This window comes from Notolepis coatsorum, assembly GCF_963971535.1.
Source record: "Notolepis coatsorum genome assembly, chromosome: 5".
NCBI classification, from domain to species: domain Eukaryota; kingdom Metazoa; phylum Chordata; class Actinopteri; order Aulopiformes; family Paralepididae; genus Notolepis; species Notolepis coatsorum.
Window position 1 is genome coordinate 173,030,608 of NC_140169.1, and position 20,510 is coordinate 173,051,117.

At 41.6% G+C, this 20,510-nt stretch overlaps 1 protein-coding gene across 1 annotated transcript; it reads right to left on the bottom strand.

The window, feature by feature from the left end:
- Nucleotides 1–2,984: 2,984 nt before the first annotated feature.
- On the bottom strand, nt 2,985–18,276 carry nifk (nucleolar protein interacting with the FHA domain of MKI67). Its single transcript, XM_084313844.1, has 6 exons — nt 18,036–18,276; nt 14,931–15,059; nt 10,415–10,523; nt 9,570–9,781; nt 9,185–9,238; nt 2,985–3,963 (listed from the first exon to the last, which is right to left on the bottom strand). The coding sequence occupies exons 1-6, from the start codon at nt 18,153–18,155 to the stop codon at nt 3,694–3,696; spliced, it is 894 nt and encodes a 297-aa protein (XP_084169970.1). The 5' UTR covers nt 18,156–18,276; the 3' UTR covers nt 2,985–3,693.
- Nucleotides 18,277–20,510: the final 2,234 nt, after the last annotated feature.

The window sequence follows — 20,510 nt, forward strand, 5'->3', positions numbered from 1 at the left end:
ACGCCGCGCAGGCGCCGTCAGAGACGGGATGGTGTTGGGGTTGTGTCGCATGATGCACGCCCCTGCTGCTGTCTCTGGTCCCCAGCGACACCTCCTGGACAGACCAGCATGATGCACGCCCCTGCTGCTCTGTCTGTGGTCCAGACAGTCCCCAGCGACACCTTCTGGACAGACGAGTCTAGGATCGAGGTGCTCTAGCAGTGATGCCACAGATTACTTGTAAAAAATAATCTGATTACTCCTTTAAAAAGTAATCTAGTTACTTTACTGATTACTTTGAAAGTAACTAGGTTACAAAGTCGTCGCCGTCCCCCTGCTGCTGCCACAACATAATGACAATGATAAAAAAAATTCAATTGTAAAACCGTTGTGTAAAATAAAACATGGTATTATAGTTTGTTATTCTCATGTGTGTGTGCGTGCGCGAGCGCACGCCCCATCTCCGGTCTAGCTGACTGTACCCCTGGCTCTCTTATCAGCATTATGAGATAGTAACTAAATAGTAACGCACAGCCACTTGGTAAAGTAACTGTAATCAGATTACTGGCTTGTAAAAAGTAACAAGTTAGATGATTATTTACTGAAAAAAGTAATCAGATTACAGTAACTAATTACTTAGTAACTAGCATCACTGTGCTCTAGTAATGCCTCGCCAGTTTGACTAGGATTCTCCCCACGCCAACCCATATAAGGTCCCTTGGTAAGAAAAGTGAGACCCTTTAGCAGATAGTAGGATTGTTACCTCTGTATTTACAATGATTATTTACAGCATGCTAGCTTTTTTTTTTTTATATATATATATATATATATATATATAAAGCTGTGGCCTACTCTGCCAGTTAATCACCCAATTTAGCAATGGCAGCTATTCAAATTTAAGATCAAATCCTGTAAACACAATTTAACTCACCCTTGGTAGCTAGTAGGATGTCAACCTAAAAAAATTCTCCTACCAATAGATTTTTGGGCAGAACATGACCGAAAGCAATGCAGCTTTGTGTGCTGTACATACAATAGAATAGAAATACTTTTATTATCCCTGCAGTGTCAAATTTCCCTCGGGATAATAAAAGTATTTCTATTCTATGTACAGCACACACAGCGTTTGTTTACTATAAGACAAAGATAATATGCACAGGAATTTTCAGAACACATTGGATCACCTTCCAAAAAGTTAGAGAACCTCTGTACTACGCAAACTACCTGCATTCAGTTGACTGTTTAAGCCGTTCTTGACAATGCAAACTTGCAGTGTACCGTGGTCTTAAAATAAAAGGCTTTCCTCCTAGTTGAGGCAATCAGTGCCAAGTTAGTCCTTCACTCTTGTGTAGTCATGAAAGACATTGTGACATTTTCAAGCAATCAATCAATCGGTTACTCACTGTTCAGATTTATTGCTTTAGCTGAAGGTGTTTTAGCAGCAAGACCGAGAAAACCATTAACATTATGGCTCATTAAATGTGTAGGGTAGCTACTTGATCTAACCAGTACCTGGTCATGATACATAGTACCGAAAATGTAATGTAGTGATAGGCCTAATATATTAATAGTCTCCCTTTACCATCATACGTCTTGCACAGCCTTGGGAGGTCCTTCCGTCCTCGTACCACATGCAGAGCTTGTACTGTGAAACCATGTCAGCTGCACAGACACTGCAAAGGAACACTCATGTACACTTACTGTATTTGGCAATTCAAGATACAGATGATCTATTAGTATTTACTTGCAGCAGATGAAAATATGTATTGCCCTCCTAGAGTATCATAACTTCACGTTAGGGCTGACCTTCGTTTTTTTTTTTTTTTTTTTTATTCGAAGCTTCGGGGCCGAGATTCGATTTTAATTCGAAGCTTCGAAAGAAAAAGAAAAAAAAAATCTTATTTTATTTTTATGTTGTGGGACTTGTACAGCACTTTGTTCAACTTGTCAAAGTTTAAACCCTTTTAAATCTTAGACAAACTAAACACTTTGCTTCCATGAAATATTGTAAGCCGTTATTTGAGGCTTAATAAAAGCAGCACAATGAACACAAATCTGTCAGTGCAGTCTGACCTCATCTTAAATAACAAACAGCATTGCTTGTTGTAGTTAACCCATTCTCTGCCACCACTTTGACCATCCTAAACCATCCTCTGCCAGCGCCATTTGTCTATGGAGATGTTCACCTTCTTTGCAGGGCTATAACTTTTTAAATTGTATTGCTAAATTGACATTACTATGGCCCATTCAACATCAATTATCTATCGTTCAGGATGTAGGAACGTTTTACTTTTTCATTCACACTAAAATACCGTCTAGAGTATAAATATGTTATCGTTTTCTGCAGTATTTCATAGAAACGTGAGATATAGGCATAAATGCATATATTAGATTATCAAATGCAGTTTGATACCGATCCATGCTATATTAAAAATTTCAACTGTACATGGTCCTAAACGTCATGACTGATCATCTGCGGGTGAACAGAGAGGGGGGGGGGGTCGTTTATAATTCGTATGGGTGATATATTGATCAGAGCAGTTTGTATCGAAAATGATAAAGAAAAACACTGAAACTCACGTCAGTCTCCTCGTAGCATTGGGCGATGAGAGTGGAGCAAACGGATCACAATTATGTGATGTTGATCGATGCGATCCATTTCCGGTTTGTATATTACTAATACACGTCCAAATCATGTTGAATATTGAGTTATGGCAAAGATCCATATCCACGGTGTCTGTATTGAGCCCCGGGATGATAAACGAGTGGCCGGACGAAATTAGGAGACGGACCGAGCTCCCCTAATCGGCGGTTTTGCAACTTGCCGATCGGCCACCAGGTGGCAGTAGTATTGAAGCGTTGCAGAGTTGTGCTGGCTCAGACAGCATCAGCCAAGACTCCGTGGGTGAAATATAAATACCATGACGAAAATATGAAATATTGATCTCAAACACGCCTTACGCCGTGATTGGCAGACAACGCATGGCGGAGAAACACGCCTTAACAACAACAAATATCGAATTTTATTTTCATATTCGAATCCCATGCCCATCGAACGAAGCTACGAAGTATTTAAGACAGCCCTACTTCACGTATGATAGGATTACACCAAAGTAGATTCTTATATTTATTATTAAAGGTCACGGCATGTGCACATGACCATGCTAAAACAGTTTTTTTTTTTTTTTTTTTAACAAGAGTAGAAGTAAAGCATGTTATCAAATTAGAGGGCTAACAGGAGCATGCCTTAGGTCAATAATACTCGAATCCACGTTTCCTGAAGGACACAGCCTGGTCTAGACTGAAATTAACATTTGACATTCGGAAAAGGTTCAGTGACTCCACACACAACCTGTGTAAAAAGAAACTCTTCCTTAGGTGCCATTATGAGTAGCATCCACAGGGTGGAACTCACTCCTACAACACATACAATAAGGGGTGAAAAATTCCTAAGAGCCTCTTTCAATAGCAAATATCCCCCTTCGTAATGTAAAATTGCGTAGATGTGAATTCAATTTCCCCCCCAAATATTCAATTTTCACAAATCAAAAGCGTCCCTGATCAGGAGGCAGATACATATAGACTTATATAAACAACAGTCCATCGCTGTCCTGCCAATCCCAAAGCAATATACAGAGACCATTACCATGCATGACCAATGCATGTGTGTCTCTGCCTCGAAAGCAAGGGAACCCAGTCCGTCAGTCGAGACATTCACACTGCCTCCCCCTCCTCTGTCGTCGCCATGTCTCCTTCTGAAGGCTCCTCTGTCATCGCCTTGTCTCCTTCTGAGGGCTCCTCTCTCTCTGCAGAGTCCTCCTCCTCCACATGGTCGTCCTCGCTCTCTTCCTCCTCGGAGTCAACGTTGTCACCACCACCAAGAGCCGGAACCTTGATGATGATCTCGTCGTCTACGTCGTCGTCGTTGATCACCATGGATTTCCTCCGCTCCAGATAGGACGGGGTGCAGAGCGGTGTGACGTCCTGAAGGAAGACAGGATCAGTAAGTAACACTATAAAAATGTCTTAAGCCCAGAGGAAGCATGCAAAAATAAACAACTCAACACTGCAGTAAATACTGCAACTAGATCACTTTCAAGCTGTTGCATCAGTTTTTTTTTTTTTTTTTTTTTTAATATATATATATCTCTCTGCTCCTAATGTCCTGTGAAAATTATTCCCTTATTTTTTTATTTGGTTACCATGTAACGCATGTCCAAGTGTTTATTTTTGCCACTGAAAGAGAAATCTTGCCTAAAACAGAAGTATCTCTGAAATCATGCGAGAGGTGTGCTCGCACAGAAGTAGAAATGTGCCATATGTAGTAGGCGTTTGTCAGGATTATCTCAGGGAGAGTGTGATCCAAGCTGCTGTTTTGAGACTAAATAAATATGGCACTTTTTTCCATAGCCTAACTTAAGTTGAAGTAGTTGTCATATTTTGCACAGATGTTTACATTTAGAAAGCCTTGTTGAATGCATCCAGTGAAATTAACACATCAATGCAATCAATCAAATCTATTTGTATAGCACATTTGCTTCACAGTCGCATAGCAAAGAGAGTGCTCCTAAAGTATAAAATAAACAGAAAATATCAACAACCAACAGACAGATAAAGGGGGATTTCACACTAGCCATTCGGGGTAAAATCAGAGCGTGATCGCACCAAAATATCACGTGATGAGAAATAGCTACACTACAAAGAACACTACTTGGTTAAAAGAAGCAACACTATTGAGAAATGTAGTTAAGCTATGTGGCATTGCTAGTGCCCCACGGAGCTCCCGTGCTGTACTCTGTAGTAAGGCCAGTGGCCCCCCACACGGAGAGTGACTGACAAGGGGTACTGGGACCGCCTCATTAAAACAAACGCGCAAATAGCAATTAATCGCGCCCCGTCAAAATCATTGCATTCATTTTAATTATCGCGCCAATTAATCGATTTATTGCTTATCGCAGCAGGCCTAGCCATGATCAACCGGTAGATGCAGGCTGATTTTCAAGTAGAACGCAAGATTATTTTTATATAACATCGAGTATGTTGTCAAGTCGCGGCTGAGATGAGACTTGCTTTAGCGCAGAGCTTTCCTCTCATTTTATTATAGACACAGACCAGCGCAGACGTTCAATGACCTGCAGTATAATTGACGCGAGCAATGGGCTAACGTTAGCTGCTAACAGTTATCCAATAACTAGGCTAAGCAAACTAGCGTTAGCCGCTAACCCTGGAAAACGCTCAAAGCGGACTCCACGACACCAGTTCCATTCGTGAGAAAGGGGGGTGGGTTATATTGACATGGCTTGACAGCAGAGGTTCAAAGATAAATTCATATTTATTGGTTATTTGTTTCTTTACATCGGGCATCTAGTTTCCATCACCGTGTGTTCAACTGTGATGTGTTGACGTTCGAGTGTGACATCATTGCCTACGGCAGCTTACACGCTCAAAACACAAAACCGTAAACAAAACCCGGAGGGAACCAAGACTGCAGTGTGTACACAAACCAGAGGGGGGAGAGGGAGTTCGCAATCAAAGACGGAGCGAGAACGGAGCGGAGCACCCGTTCCTAATGAGAAAGCCCCCAATGAAAGAGAACACCACGTCAAAATACATAAGGCAAGAGTCACTGTCAGAGTGAGTCAGGGAAGGCTAGAGAGTATAGATGAGTTTTGAGTTTAGATTTAAAGGACTCGATGGAGGGGGCAGATTTGATAGACATGGGGACGCCTATTGCTTAATAACAGCGGAGCAGTGCTGCCGTTGCTTCCGCGTTTTCCCTGATTGGCTGCGACACGCCCCGCGGCAGGCGTGGCAACCACAGAGCGGAGCGGCAGAGCTTGCGGCATTATGTAACCGCCCTAATCCGCCATGATTTTCATTCAGCGCTCAGCTCACCTGGCAGCGCAGCGGTCCGTTGTTGACAAGTTCGAATCCCATCAAATTTTTTTTTTAACGTGTATTCTTTCGCCGGTCAAGGTTAGGCATGGTTAAGGTTAAGGTTAGGCATTGTTTCGGAGTTGGTTAAGGTTAGAACGGTTAAGTTTAGGCGCTGTTAAGGAGCTGGTTAAGGTTAGAGTTTGTCTTAGAGAATGGCAATATTCTTTCTATGGTTAAGGTTAAGGTTAGGCATGGTTAAGGTTAAGGTTAGGCATTGTTTCGGAGTTGGTTAAGGTTAGAACGGTTAAGTTTAGGCGCTGTTAAGGAGCTGGTTAAGGTTAGCGTTTGTCTTAGAGAATGGCAATAGACAGCCTATTTCCGCACTGCCGCTCTCCCGCGGTCACATGGTCAAATTGTCACATTCTTGCACTGCTCCGCTGTTAAAAAGCAACACGCCATGGGGACGCTGTTCCAGAGATCAAGGGCTGCGACAGCAAAAGCACCCCCCCACCCAGGCTGTAAATTGGACCTACGGGTAGTTAGGAGACCCTTATCAGCCGATCTGAGGGCCCCCGACGTTGGTATAGGGGAGGAGGAGGTCTGCTAGGTAAACAGGGGCCTTACCATTAGGGCTTTATAGACTAATCGGAGAACCTTATCGATCCTGTAGCACACCGGGAGCCAGTGAAGGGAGGCAAGAACAGGGGTGACGTGAGCTCTCTTCTGAGTACCTGTGAGCAGTCTAGCAGCAGCGTTTTGGGGTAGTTGTAGGCGGGCTATGGTTGACTTATTAAGCCCCAGGTACAGGGAGTTGCAATAGTCTAATCGTGAGGATATGAAGGCGTGAATGACTCTTTCAAGGTCTGAGGGGGAGAGAATGGCCTTGATCCTAGCTTTGGGCTGTCAGTTTATCGTGTTAATTAGATTAATTAATTACACAGCAAATTATCACGTTATGAAAATTAACTCAAAATTAATAACAACAATTTTTTTATACTATTTTTTTTGTATCTCATTCATTCCACAAGAATGTAGAATACACATTTACAGACTTTTTTTTTTTTTTAATATAGGTATTTGCATGTTCTTGGTATCTGATTCTAGGGACATCTATGAATCTCAGGGAATGTATTCCCAGTGTCAGAAATACTGTGGGCTAGATCCACAAAGAATGGATTGCACGGTGCAAGTTGCACCCTTACTTACAATTCATGATGAATTGAAAATGGGGGACCCTGATGTAAACAAGACGAAAGTCTTTCTCTGGTCTGCATCCCCTTAACAATTGTGTGTATTGAGCCGTACTGTATTGTATTGTACCCATTCTGCAATCTGTTAATAACATTTTCATTCATTCAATCAATCTGCGCAGTGATTGATTGAACATTTTATTTTGAGTAAATTGTAATGAACCAAATGAGAATATCAATAAATTTCTTTTATCTTTGACTGAATAACCATGCTCAAATTGACCAGACCTGAAAAATCTAAGCAAATTAATAGATGGAAGATGATTAAACAGAAGGTTTTGTAGATACAGTACTGAATTCTGCCATCCGGACAAATGCAATTTGAAATAGGATTATAGAATATCAGGCATAAAATGGTTATGCGATTAAAATGCGATTAATTAATTACAAATCCTGTAATTAATTAGATAATCTTTTTAATCGCCTGACTGCACTATATATATATGAGTTTTTTTTTTTTTTTTTTTTTTTACTTTTTTTTTTTTTAGCGTTTATCGCTTTTCTGGTCAAGCATGACCGACAGAAACAGGTTGAAATGGGATGTAGAGCAGGGGAAGACATTCTGAGAAATGATGGCGGGTCCGGGAATCGAACTCATGTCCCCCAGATCCGCGACGAGCACGGTTTTCCACGACGCAGAAATAGCGCCGAGATATGCGGTGAGCTACGGGAGCTCCCCATGAGTTTATTTTCAAAAGTATGCATAATGTTGTGTTAATTAAGAGATATGTAATGTTAGTTACATGAAATTATTTATTTTTTGGGGGGGGTGGAAACCCTGCATATATCGGTATCAGTTGATATCGGTAATTAAGAGTTGGACAATATCAGTATATCTGTAAACAAATTAAATTAAAAAAAGCAAATATCGAACATCCCTAGTCATAATGTAATCACAATGTCCGCTCCGCTCACTGCTTCTGCTTTCAACTCTGAAATATGTGATATATGTGGATATAAAAGCGATTGAATAATTTTACAAGTACCTTAGGAGCTCAACAGTGCAATTGTTTACGTTTATAACCAGGAATTATGCTAATTTAACAGTGTTGATGGGAGACAGGCAACACATGTAAAGTTATTCCAAAAACAGTCACCTAATGTTACAATTATGGTCAGCCTCTTGGTAAGTGAGGGTCATTATATTACATTATTATACAACTCTTGCCCATCTGATGCAGACATTAAACCCCACTCTAACTAACAGCTAGCCACAACGTCAGCGCATCCTTTCGTATCAATAGTAATAATTAACGTTACATTACTATCCGCTCTTGTCTGCACTGCATGGTACAACCAGGTTGTCTTGAGTGTTTGGGTCCATGAGTCATGACCATGTAGCACAAACTAGCCACAACTTGCATGTCCCATCTGTATCAAAAGTTCATGAAGTAGGCGCGAAGTAGGCGATGTTGGCACAATTCGGAACCATTATTTGTATCCGATTCCAACCTAACAAACGTTTAGTGGTTAAAGTTACTCCATAGCAACCTTGTTTGTTTTCCTGACATATCTCGTGCATCCAGCTCTCGTGCTAAACAATCGCAAGCTAAACACAAACACGCCTCACAGTCAGGGCGAACACAACCACACAGGTACGGTGGCTCACAATGAACAAACTGGACAATCATTTAGCCAAATGTTCTACACACAGTAATAATAATTTTTTTTCTTAATAATGTCAATATACCTAACAAATTCTGAACCATTTGAACGTTCGGGGGCCAACCCAACATCAGAAATAGGGACTTGAGTCATGTTGAGACACATGTAACTTGACTTAGACTTGCCGGTGTGTGACTGAAGAAAACAAGTCACTCATTCTCATTGGCAACTATTATTTATGACCATGTACAAGTATAATGGGCTAAAAACATTTTTAAACGCTTTAACCATTTGGAACTTGTATGAAACAAATATAAGACTTGGAAAATAAAAATATAGACATAACTTTTAACTCTGACTTGAGACTTACTCGAGACATGCCGATAAATACTTTAGACTTAACGATACTTTTCTGCTTTCTCTACTGCTCCACCTACACAGAACTAGATAGCCATGTAATATCTGGTCCTTACCAGACTACAAGTCGAGTCATTCATCACATCCGAGGACCTTTTGTTCTGAGCAGCCTGTAAAAAAAATGTAAAGGTTTTCCAAAAGATTAAACCGATGCCATCAAAGTTAACATTCAGATACATTTATATAAAAGCTGTCATAATTTCCATTAGGGTTGGGTGATTCATTGAGTTTCAACCAATTTTGGCTTCCCATGATCATGAAAAAAAGACAAAATTATTATTCTGCCATGTTGCTCTCATTTAGTCTTGTTGTAAATGCAGCCCTCTCTTCCTTCACAGCAGTACACTCCACCCTGCCCAGTAGATAAATCAACAATTGTGATTTAAATAATCAAAGATAAATCGAGCAGCCCTAACATCCATTACAAAACGGAGTGCTTACAAATCCTGGGAACTCGTAGTCGATGCCGTGCGCCGCCAGCCTCTTGCGGAGCTTGGACTCTTTGCGCAGGAGCTTGTTGGTCATCTTGGTCACCTCCTCCGCCGTGTGCGTCTTGTTGTAGCGCGTCACGGCCGGCAGCCTGGGCTTCTTGAACTTCCTCTGAGAGCCCACAAACAGCTTCTCGTGCACCTTCTCCGGGGGCAGCAGCTGACCTGGGTCACGGTTAAGAGGAAACGGATGTATGAATACAATTTAGGCCATTCACGGGCAACAGCAGTCCAGAACTACTAGGAATGTCTGATCACCACAAGTGTGTCTCGGCTCTCAACACCTAAACTGCACACTACAACGTATATCATGCCAGTTGGGGTATCTTATGCATACTGCACCCGTGTATACTATACTTAGTCATAGTATATATATTCAGATTCTAAGTGTTATTGACCATATTTATTGTAACGTATAATATAACTGATAGGGCATAAAGAAAGGGCATAAAGAAAGACCCTCATCTGCACCTTTGATTACTGCTAACTTATGTACGTCTTCTACTACTCCCCCATGCTGCTATGACGCCTGAATTTCCCCAAGGGGATCAATAAAGGAATATCTCATCTTAAAGCTCAAATCTTAACTTGAAAGAGATGCCGATTGTCAATGTTTACAATCGCTGATTGTATTGAATCCTGACCCTTTTCTTCAATTACACAACTGTTCAAGTTTGTTTATTATACGTCACAACAAAATATAGAATACTTTATATGAAATGCTTATTTCTGAAAGAGCTATAAATGAAGTCACACTGGATGTTAAAAGATATGAGCCTCATTTTGCAGAATGCTCACATTTGATCAGTCTCTCTCCCATGAGGTAATTGTTCATGGTCTCCGCAACGATCTTGGCCACTTCATCACACTCAAACTCCACGTACGCATAGCCTTTACTCCCGCCCGTCTGAAAGACAACAGAAGAGGGTAGACATAGTAAAGAGAAAGTTATCCATCCCACTACACATCCTACCAGGGACCGAAATTAGAGAGCGCCACCCGCCATTTGCGCTCAGTTTTTACGTTTGGCGCCTCCCACTGAGACGTCTGAGCGCCGTGTGGCGCTCAATCAAATAGTCATGTGAAAACCGAAAATCATGATCAAATTCTTTAGCGGAGTTCTCACTCGCTGTCTCAGCAGACATGAAGCGCGCACCGAGCACTGCTGCTGCTACCCCCTCCCCACCTGTTTCTGTATGCTGCATGTAAACAGAGGCTATTGCCTCCGAGTCACCGTGACGTTAGTTAGCACTTAGCACTGCTGCTCCTACCCCTGTATGCCTGCATGTAAACAGAGGCTATTGCCTCACTGTGACGTTAGTCTAGTCAGTGTGGGACCTTCGTGAGATAACGTTAGCTACCGTTACAAAATGACCCAGTCAACTATTCACTTAGTTTAATACACGAGGCATTGTGTAACGTTATCCAGCCGGCTAGCTACGGATAGCTCCCGACATCAACAAATCCTCCAGCAATAGTCCAGTGCATAATACCTCCGTTGGCTAGGTAACTAGTCACTACGAAATGTCGCAGTAAACTAAATAGTTCACTAAGGCGTTGTCCCAACGCCATCCAGCAGTAGCTACAGATAGCTCTTGGCATCAATGTCCTAACAACAACCAGGGCTGTACGCTAAGCTTTTTCACTAGGGGCACACTTGCCCCTAAATGAGAAATTTAGGGGCACATTTTTTAATAACAATTTTACCATTATTAAAAAAAATATGTTCCTGCCTCATTACTGTGGTCCTTTTATTTAACATTTAAGTGCGTTTGTTTTCAGGTTTGTATCTTTTATAATGAACCAACCGAGAAAGTGTGTAAATCACTAATAGAACAAAAACAACAAACTGTGTGTGTGTGTGTGCGCGCTTGTGTAGTGCTCCTTGAATGAGATCACCACAACACACACACCATTGCATTAATCAGGAGGACAAGAAACTTTGCATACATTTGTTTCACAATGAAAAGTGCTTTAGAAATCAAATTAATTATTATTGTAAATAACCCCATGAAAGGTTTATTATTTGTATGGGTAATTACCTGCTTCATATTTGTGATGTTACTGGTTTCAGTGTGTGCCTAAAGTGATCAATGTGTTGGGCCGTTTATAGAGATCTATGCCAATTAATGTTTATGTATATCCGGGACTTTTTTTTATGTGACCTTTATTTTGAAAACCGTGTTGCGACGCAACCTTATTTACATTTGCGCTTTTGACAGTGAAATGTTCAGTCCAACTTAGCTCGAAGGAAAGACTAATCAAAAAGGTTTAATTGACCCGTATGAGGCTCTTACGGTAGGACTTTGATTGTTTATAGAAGTGGAATGTAATACTATGCTAAACTAGAAATAAACAGTGATTTTACCAGCAGTAAAGTTGCAAGCCACTTTCATTTCATATACGGGGACACCGTGACAATTATTAGTATTATCTTATTTGCATATTGTCTCATTATTAGATAGATAGATAGGTTGATATTTTATAAATTTAAGTAGACAGTATTTCACGTCCTAATAGTGGGCTACTACTACTCACCAAATCGATGGCTGAACCTGAACGTTAGAAGTGTCCGTGTCCGACTCCCCGTCAATCAATCATAACATCATCATGTCAATCATCATCATCTTATCATCTCTCCACATCGGACGTGGTTGTCATAAGATGGACTGATATCCACTCCGTTGTTCTTGCAGAGCAAAATTTGCGTCTTAAATGTATTGAAATGAGGTGCTTCTTTGGCGATGCAATAGCCCATATTGAAAGGAAGAGAGGCCACATTCAGTTTCGTTTTGCTAGGAATTATGGGATTTGGTGTTGGATGTATAGACTACGCAGATAGGGACATGGTCTTTAATCGCACGATAGACTACAAGTACCAAGTATATAGCGTGACCCAGATTCACTCCACGCGCAAATCTTTTTTTTTTTCACTCAGGCTATCGGTGATCGCAGTAAGTAGAGATGTTCCGATACCATTTTTCCCTTTCCGATCCGATTCCGATACCTAAGCTTTGGGTATCGGCCGATACCGATATTTATCCGATACCAGTGCATTAAAAAAAAATTTAAAAAAATTATATAAATTATACATTTTTTTTTTTTTTCAGATACTGTTATACTGTTTTTTAGTAATAACTAGAACGTATGGTATTTATTCAACAACAGGTGATTGTATAGATTTGTATTAGTATCATTAATCAATGAGTATGGGCTGCAGCACTGCAGATATACCCTACTCCAATGATCCACACGGACATTAAACGGTGTTGCACTCGCTACTCAGTGGCTCTGCAGATATACCCTATTCAGTCTGTAAGCTAGTGGCAGATAGAACGTTCATGTTGTGATTTTTGATGCAAAATAAATATTCAACTTTCTCTTTTGAAACTCCGCCTCAGACTCTTATCCTTTGGCACTTGCTGTACTTTGCTTGCAGGTCTGCAGCCATTATTGCTGGATTATGTGAATAGCACCAACTTTAGACACGGTAACGTTATCAAGCTAAGCTAACTGACCTAGCTCGCCTTGCCGCATTGACATTAAGATAACGTTAGTAATAGTCAGCTAACGCTAGTCCGTAGCTACTTAACTTAAATACAATTCACCGTGGGTGCATTATTGTTGATAGACGGTCACGGACAGTGTTAGGTCCTGGAGAAAGGACAGGCGATCATCTGATTTGATGTAACGTTAAAAGCGGATGTTGTTCCAACTAGCTATCTTTCCAGCTAATGCTATCATAACACCAGCCAAACACATCCCGATTCCCGTCCGAGCTCCCCGTCACACCGCACTGTCGGGGACAATGGAATTTAAGAAAGTGTATCTGCCGTTAAAATGACACAGCATCACACTTTAAAACATGTTCATTTTATAATCCTCACTCTCCGCAGGACTCGGCAGGAGATAAATTACATCATGGGATCGGAGGCTAGAATTTACGTGTACTCGCCGATACCGATACCAGCATTTTAGGCAGTATCGGCGGCATTTCCGATACTAGTATCGGTATCGGAACAACTCTAGCAGTAAGTTCATTCATTGCCGACAGATTCTTTCATAGCACCACGACATACACTGTGCACTGTACAGCCTTGGTTGTAGGCTAATGTTTTTTAAAAAATGTATCCAATTTGTATGGATTAATTTAGGAGTGAAATGCGAATGAAGGGTTGAAATCACAACTCGCAACGTTGCTCCCAAATAATATTTCCAACTCGCAACGGCCAAATTAAGGGGCAATTTGCGACGAGATCATCGCAGTGTACAGGCCTGACAACATGCGTATTCGAGTCCCTGGTTTACATCGCATGAGTGAGGGCTGCTGACTAGGGTCCAGGTGCAGCGCCGGAGAATTCTTTTGCATGCTGAATGTAGCGTTTAGGGTCCAGCTGCACCCCCGGAGAATCCTTGCTGGAGCTGGAGGCCACTCGAGTATACACACAGACAGTGGAGCTGTTTGCAGACAGCGAGGTGGCGATGTCTCGCAGATAACACAACCACAAGTATGATTATATAATATATATATTTTATTAAAAAAAAATCTATATAAAATAATAATAAAAAAAATTATCAAAAAAAAGTTGGCGGGTAAGAAATATGCTTGGCGGGTAGATTCTTCCCATCTACCCGCCACTGGCCGGTGAGTCAAAAAGTTAAAGTTAAGACAGCTAAAATGCACTTAACAGGAATGACCTTTTCACCGGCAATGCTGATTCAAAGTACTTAGAATTCTTGGCCAATACAGCATGAAAGTCTCTTCGACAGTGAGTAATCGTGTTAAATAATCGTTCTCAATATTGACCAAAAATAATAAGTATTATGATTTGCGCAGCCCTACTATAGTCCTCTATGGCTACTGATATGCACACAGAACATTGTTACTCAGCTGAAAGAGTTGTGCCCTTCCTGCTGACTTGTTGTACAGAACTTGTAAGTCACTTTGGATAAAAGAGTCAGCTAAATGACAAAATGTCATGTAAATAAATGCACACAAAACAGATCCGATTCAAACCTAAGCCCCATCCTTGCAAAAAAATAACATACTGTAAAACCACTCAGTCAGCACCCAATAGTGGATTCTTCTCTGAAATTACAAGATCCCAGGCTGGGCCACGCCAGAGTAATCATCAAATGTCACATGGCCCCATGGAGAAACCACGCTAAGTTCATGGGCACGATAATTCCAGACCAAATTGTAAAGAAAACATTTTCCAGCGAGTAAGAGTGCGTCATTAGGTTACAGGGTTTCAGGCAGGGTGTCTTTGCTACAGACGCCAATAAACATCTAATGTGAGGCACCCCAAGTTACCTTTTTACTCCTTGCCAGACGTAATCTCAGGACTTTTCCAAACTGTTGGAAGTAGGCTTTGAGCTGATTCTCGAAAAGCCCAACAGGCAGATGACCGACATAAACAACTCCTGGATTCAAATGAAAACCCTGCAGAAAAACAAGATTTTATAGAGACAAGAGACAGTTTAGGAGTGGATTCTTCCCATTGGTCATTTATAGTAGTGGTGGTAGGTAGCAGGCTGGGGACAGAGTTGAGCAGTAACACAAAGTACAGCATGCGACACAACACAACTACTGTAACATTAATATGTAATTTGATCAGTTTTGGAAACTGTTGCACTTAAAGGGTAAATAAGCCCAAATAAAAAGTTATATGTTACCGTCTAACAGTCCAAACTATTAGTGGAAACAAACAACTCACGAATCCAAAAACTAGAGTGCTTAAACGCACATTTAATGTCTGGGGCAGCTGCTCTATAGAAAATGAATAGGGAAGGACGGTGAAGGTAACAGCAGAGTATGGGTCATTTTCTGTTTCAGAGCTGAGAACACTACCAGAATAACTCTCGTTTGGGTATAAAATAAACTTTATGTGGGTCCACAAAATCAGTCTCATGCATCGTCTATGGAGCAGCTCCAGACTATACCCGACGACAGCAGCTTTATTAAGAGTGCATATCATGTTCAAATATTGACTCAAACTTTCCTGGGCCATGGCGAAAACATATTTAAATTCTTAAAATTTGGGTGGTGTTCCCATTCAATAATGCAACCAAGCTGGGCCCTGTTGCGGGCCGTGGGACAGTGTGTTGTGTAGGAAACAGTAGTCACTAGTCAGTGTCAAGGATTCATACGGGCGCCGAAATGCGGCAAAGTTAAGTTGACATGTTGCATTTTGTAGTCAGAAACGTTTTTCTGAATTAACATTGTTTTATTGTCCGCTATTATAGTTAGATGTACAGTTTTGCTTGTACAGTTGTACAGTTTCTACGTCAAATGTATATACTCTTTTTTTATAACACAAACAGTACTGTATTTGCAAATCTGGTATGTCATAAATGTATAGATGTAGCAGTACTGTCTATCTGTATGTCATGTATGTCATATATGTTATGATGAATTGAAAATGGGGGACCCTGATGTAAACAAGACGAAAGTCTCTCTGGTCTGCATCCCCTTAACAATTGTGTGTATTCTATTGAGCTGTACTGTATTGTACCCATTCTGCAATCTGTTAATAAAGTTTTCAATCAATCAATCATAGCTGTACGTGTTGGCCTCCTCATGGTACCAAAGCACCTCAAAGGCACGAAAAAACAAATTACAAACATCTCTCAAAACAAGCTAGTCAGACTACTGCTTGACCTGACTCCTAGAACCCACCTCACCCCTGCCCACTTTGACAACCTAGGATGGCTTAGAGTAGACAACAGAGTACAGCAACTTGCAATGGGCCTGGTCTACAAGATACACTACGCGACCAAGGTACCCATGTACATGTCAAAATACTTCCCAAAGGTCAGTGAATACCACGATCACAACACCAGAGGGAGCTCCACAAATCATGTAAAACCCAGATTCGGCTCAAACAAGGGACTAAACACGTTTCGCAATTATGCCACATCAATGTGGAACGCCCTACCTAAAGCTGTAAAGGAATGTGAATCACTACCCACTTTCAAAAACACTCAAAACACCTACGTGAGACTGCAATTCGAAACTGGCCCCTACAAATGTCCTAACCTAGTTGTACAGTAAATGACCAAGTAAGGCTTTGTCAGTATTCCAATGTACAGTGTAAAATGTGTGTGTGTCCTACCCCCCCCCCCCCCCCCACCTCCAATGTACAGCCCTCACCCACCCACCCAACCCCACCCACCCAACCTCCTCCAATGTACAGTTTCTACGCCAAATGTATATACACTCTTTTTCTGGACACTTTTGTATCACAAACAGTACTGTATTTGCAAATCTGATATGTCATAAATGTATAGATGTAGCAGTACTGTCTATCTGTATGTCATATATGTCATGATGAATTGAAAATGGGGGACCCTGATGTAAACAAGACGAAAGTCTTTATCTGGTCTGCATCCCATTAACAATTGTATGTATTGAGCTGTACTGTACCCATTCTGCAATCTGTTAATAAACTTTTCAATCAATCAATCAATCACTGACCACCAGCGACACGACGTCCATCATTAACGTAGCAGGATAGGAGGAGTCAACAAATGTGACTATAAACGTTAGCAGCAGCATTAATACATAACGTTCGTTTTAAATCATATCAAATCACATAACGCTAAACACAGCCAGGCCAGCTAAATGAGAGCAGAATATAAGCTCACGTTTTAGTTCAAAGTTTCAGCTTGTTTTGTTTGTGCCAGCAGCAGCATGGCATGACGTCAGTCCAGGGACCTGCATATACCTTATTGATTGATGAAAACTGTATTAACAGATTGCAGAATGGGTACAATACAGTACGGCTCAATACACAGTACACAATTGTTAAGGGGAAGCAGACCAGAGAAAGACTTTCGTCTTGTTTACATCAGGGTCCCCCATTTCAATTCATCATGTGGTTTCACCTTATTGTGGTAACTTCACTTAGTTATCAGTGAGGTATAGACTCGGGGTCCAATCTTTGCAATGCAGCTGATTCTATACTACTGAGGACATCTCCATCTCTGCTTATTTTTTTTTTAAAGCAAACTAACTGCTAGCAAAAAAACTAGCAAAAAAATGCTCATATCCAAAAGTAGTAGATATAGATAAATAGGTCATACGTGTAAGGTAAGATGTTAGGTATGCATTTGGTTATGTGGGTGGGTAGGTTTGTAGGTCATTATGTATTATTATTATTATTATTATTATTATGTAACACAGCATGTATGTATGTTTGTATTAACACGTATCTTTTGAATGTATTCTGGTATTTTATAAACATGTATATTTGTTTGATTTTACAAAACAGGGGAAGTTCCCAATATGCCTCTCTAGGCTTCTAACTTCTCCTTCACAAATTGGTTATAACTCAGTATGTATTGTTTAACTGTGTTAATAAATAAATAAATAAATAAATAAATAAATACAAAATACAAATGGCAGCATGTTACAGACCTGGCTGGGCTGCTTCTTCACCGCCTGGACCTTCCTCTTGAACTCAGCCTCCTCCTTCGGGTTGAGCGCCAGCAGCGCGTTAGGCGGCTTAGCAGCAGCCGGAGTTTTACCTTCAGTCATTGCACTAAATAACTGATACCGATTATTGTGTGTAATAATAAAGTGAAACGAACAACTAACAACTGCGTTTATGTTGTCGACCAACTTTCCACACAAAAAACAACCACGCTGGTCTTTATAAGTTCTCTTCCGGCGGCGTCTGTGACCATGAGGTAACAATCAACGAAGTGTTGTAAAGAGAGGATGCGTGGACCTGGCTCTGTGGCGCGATGCGCTCTAAACAGCGCCATCTACCGCCACGGAGGTCTGTTTCATACTCAACCAACCAACCACACCTCGAATAATAGACCAATGTGACTGGACTGCCGTGACTGGACTGTTGTAGCCATAGATATATATCTGTTCTATAGATATCTATGGTTGTAGCTACGTTCTATAGATATCTATGGTAGCTACCATATTCTCCAAGACACACTGACGTCACGAGATCGCCGCCATCTTGGTATTGGGGAAACAAACGGATTTCTACTGATCAAATGTATGCGTTGAGCTCCGTTTTTATTTTTATCACATTCTTGTTTATTTCATAACCTTTTCATATAATTTGTTTTGAAAATATTGAGGTCTGTTTCAATGTGTTCTGTCTGTGTCCCGACTGTACACAATGAAGGGTTAAAGCAGACTTGCTTACTTGTACTTTATTCACAGTTGTTATGGTTACAACATAAGCTTGGTTCCACCCTAAGCGAACCCTCGGTGTCACCTCTAAAAGAGTCCTACGTGCAACAGCACTTAAATAGAACAATCCTATTGTTACATCTTTCTTTTTCTTTTTCCAAGTACAGATATATACACAATCTCGATATTTAACTTACAGCTACTTAACCTGTGTTCTACTTACTTACACCAGATCCAAACAACAACACTGTGTAAATGGCTCATTAGTACCCCTCCACACTCAACCGCTCAAAACATGATTGTGCACACATAACCCATTTCACTATTTTTTTTTTCTTTTTTTTTTCTCTCTCTCCAGTCCATTCTCTAATCACGAAGTATAGTCCTTCAGGTATTGAGGCCTGACAACCTGTCGACCAGACCTGGTAGTGACCGTACCTTGGCTCCCTACCGGGTTGACTGGCGGGCCGGCCTTCTCAGTCACTGGTGACGCAGGTGTGATTGTACCTGGTGTGTCTATAGTGGTGTGATCGTGTCTGAGGTGGCGACGATTTCTTCTCAGAACACCTCCCGACTCTAACTCCACCTCATATGATCTGTGGCTCACTGGTTGGATCACCTTTGCCACTCTCCAAGTCCTGTGTGTTTCACCAGGCTGTACTCTCACACTGTCTCCTCTTTTCAGAGTGTCCATGTCCTTTGCTGTGCGATTGTAGTATTTTTCCTGTCTCTGTCTGTTGCGTTTCAGTCCCTGGTCATTGTCCGTTACCTCTGGCTCCAGCAGAGTGTCTTTTGTAGGAAGCAGGGTTCTGGTCCTCCTGCTTAGGAGTCTCTGTGCTGGACTTGTGTTGAGGCCCTGGCCCCACGTGTTACGATGGTCCAACATAGCCAGGTACGGATCCTCTCTCGCCGCTGCAGCCTTCAGCATCAGGCCCTTGGCTGTCTTTACCGCCGACTCCGCCTTCCCGTTACTCTGTGGGTATCCCGGCGAAGATGTCCTGTGTTCAAAACCCCACTTCTGACTGAAGTGTTGAGACTCTTGTGATGCATACTGTGGCCCGTTATCAGACATAACGACATCAGGTATCCCTTGCCTGGCAAAGTGGGCCTTGAGTTTTCTGATTACTGTGTTGCTCTTAGTGTCAGACAGATAGTCAACCTCCCAAAAGTTAGAGAAGTAGTCTACAGTGATCAGGTAGTCTTTGTTGTGGAACGAGAAAAGGTCTGTCCCTACCTTGGCCCAGGGTCTGCTGGCCATGTCATGTGGGTGTAGTGTCTCCCTCTGTTGCCTTGGGTCCACTGACCTGCATATACCAGATTTAGCGATGAAGGTCTTTAGCTCCTCGTTCATCCCATGCCAGTATACACACTCCCTCGCTCGCCTCAGACATCCTTCTACTCCCAGATGCGAGGAGTGGATCCTGTACGTGATGTCACCCCTGAGTGCATCTGGTATCACGGCTCTTTCTCCTCTGAAAACGATGCCGTCCTGGAAACTCATTTCCTCCTGGAATGAATAGTAGTGCCTGATGTCACTTGGCAAGTCTCTTTTCCTCTTGGGCCACCCTGACAGTATTCTATTTGCCACACTCTGTAACTTTAGGTCATCCTTTGTTGCAGCTCTGATAGCGCTCAGCCTCTCTGCTGAGATGGGTAAATAGCTAACCATGTTTACCGTCTCTACCTCTGTCTCACTGTCTCCCTTAGTGCTCTCTGGTAAGTATGCTCTACTCAACG

Coding starts and splice junctions, on each gene's coding strand:
- nifk (XM_084313844.1), bottom strand. CDS start 18,155: ATGACTGAAGGTAAAACTCCGGCTGCTGCTAAGCCGCCTAACGCGCTG. Junction 15,060..18,035: donor TGAAGAAGCAGCCCAGCCAG/GTCTGTAACATG, acceptor GTTTTTCTGCAG/GGTTTTCATTTGAATCCAGG. Junction 9,782..10,414: donor GGGAGAGAGACTGATCAAAT/GTGAGCATTCTG, acceptor ACCGTGACCCAG/GTCAGCTGCTGCCCCCGGAG.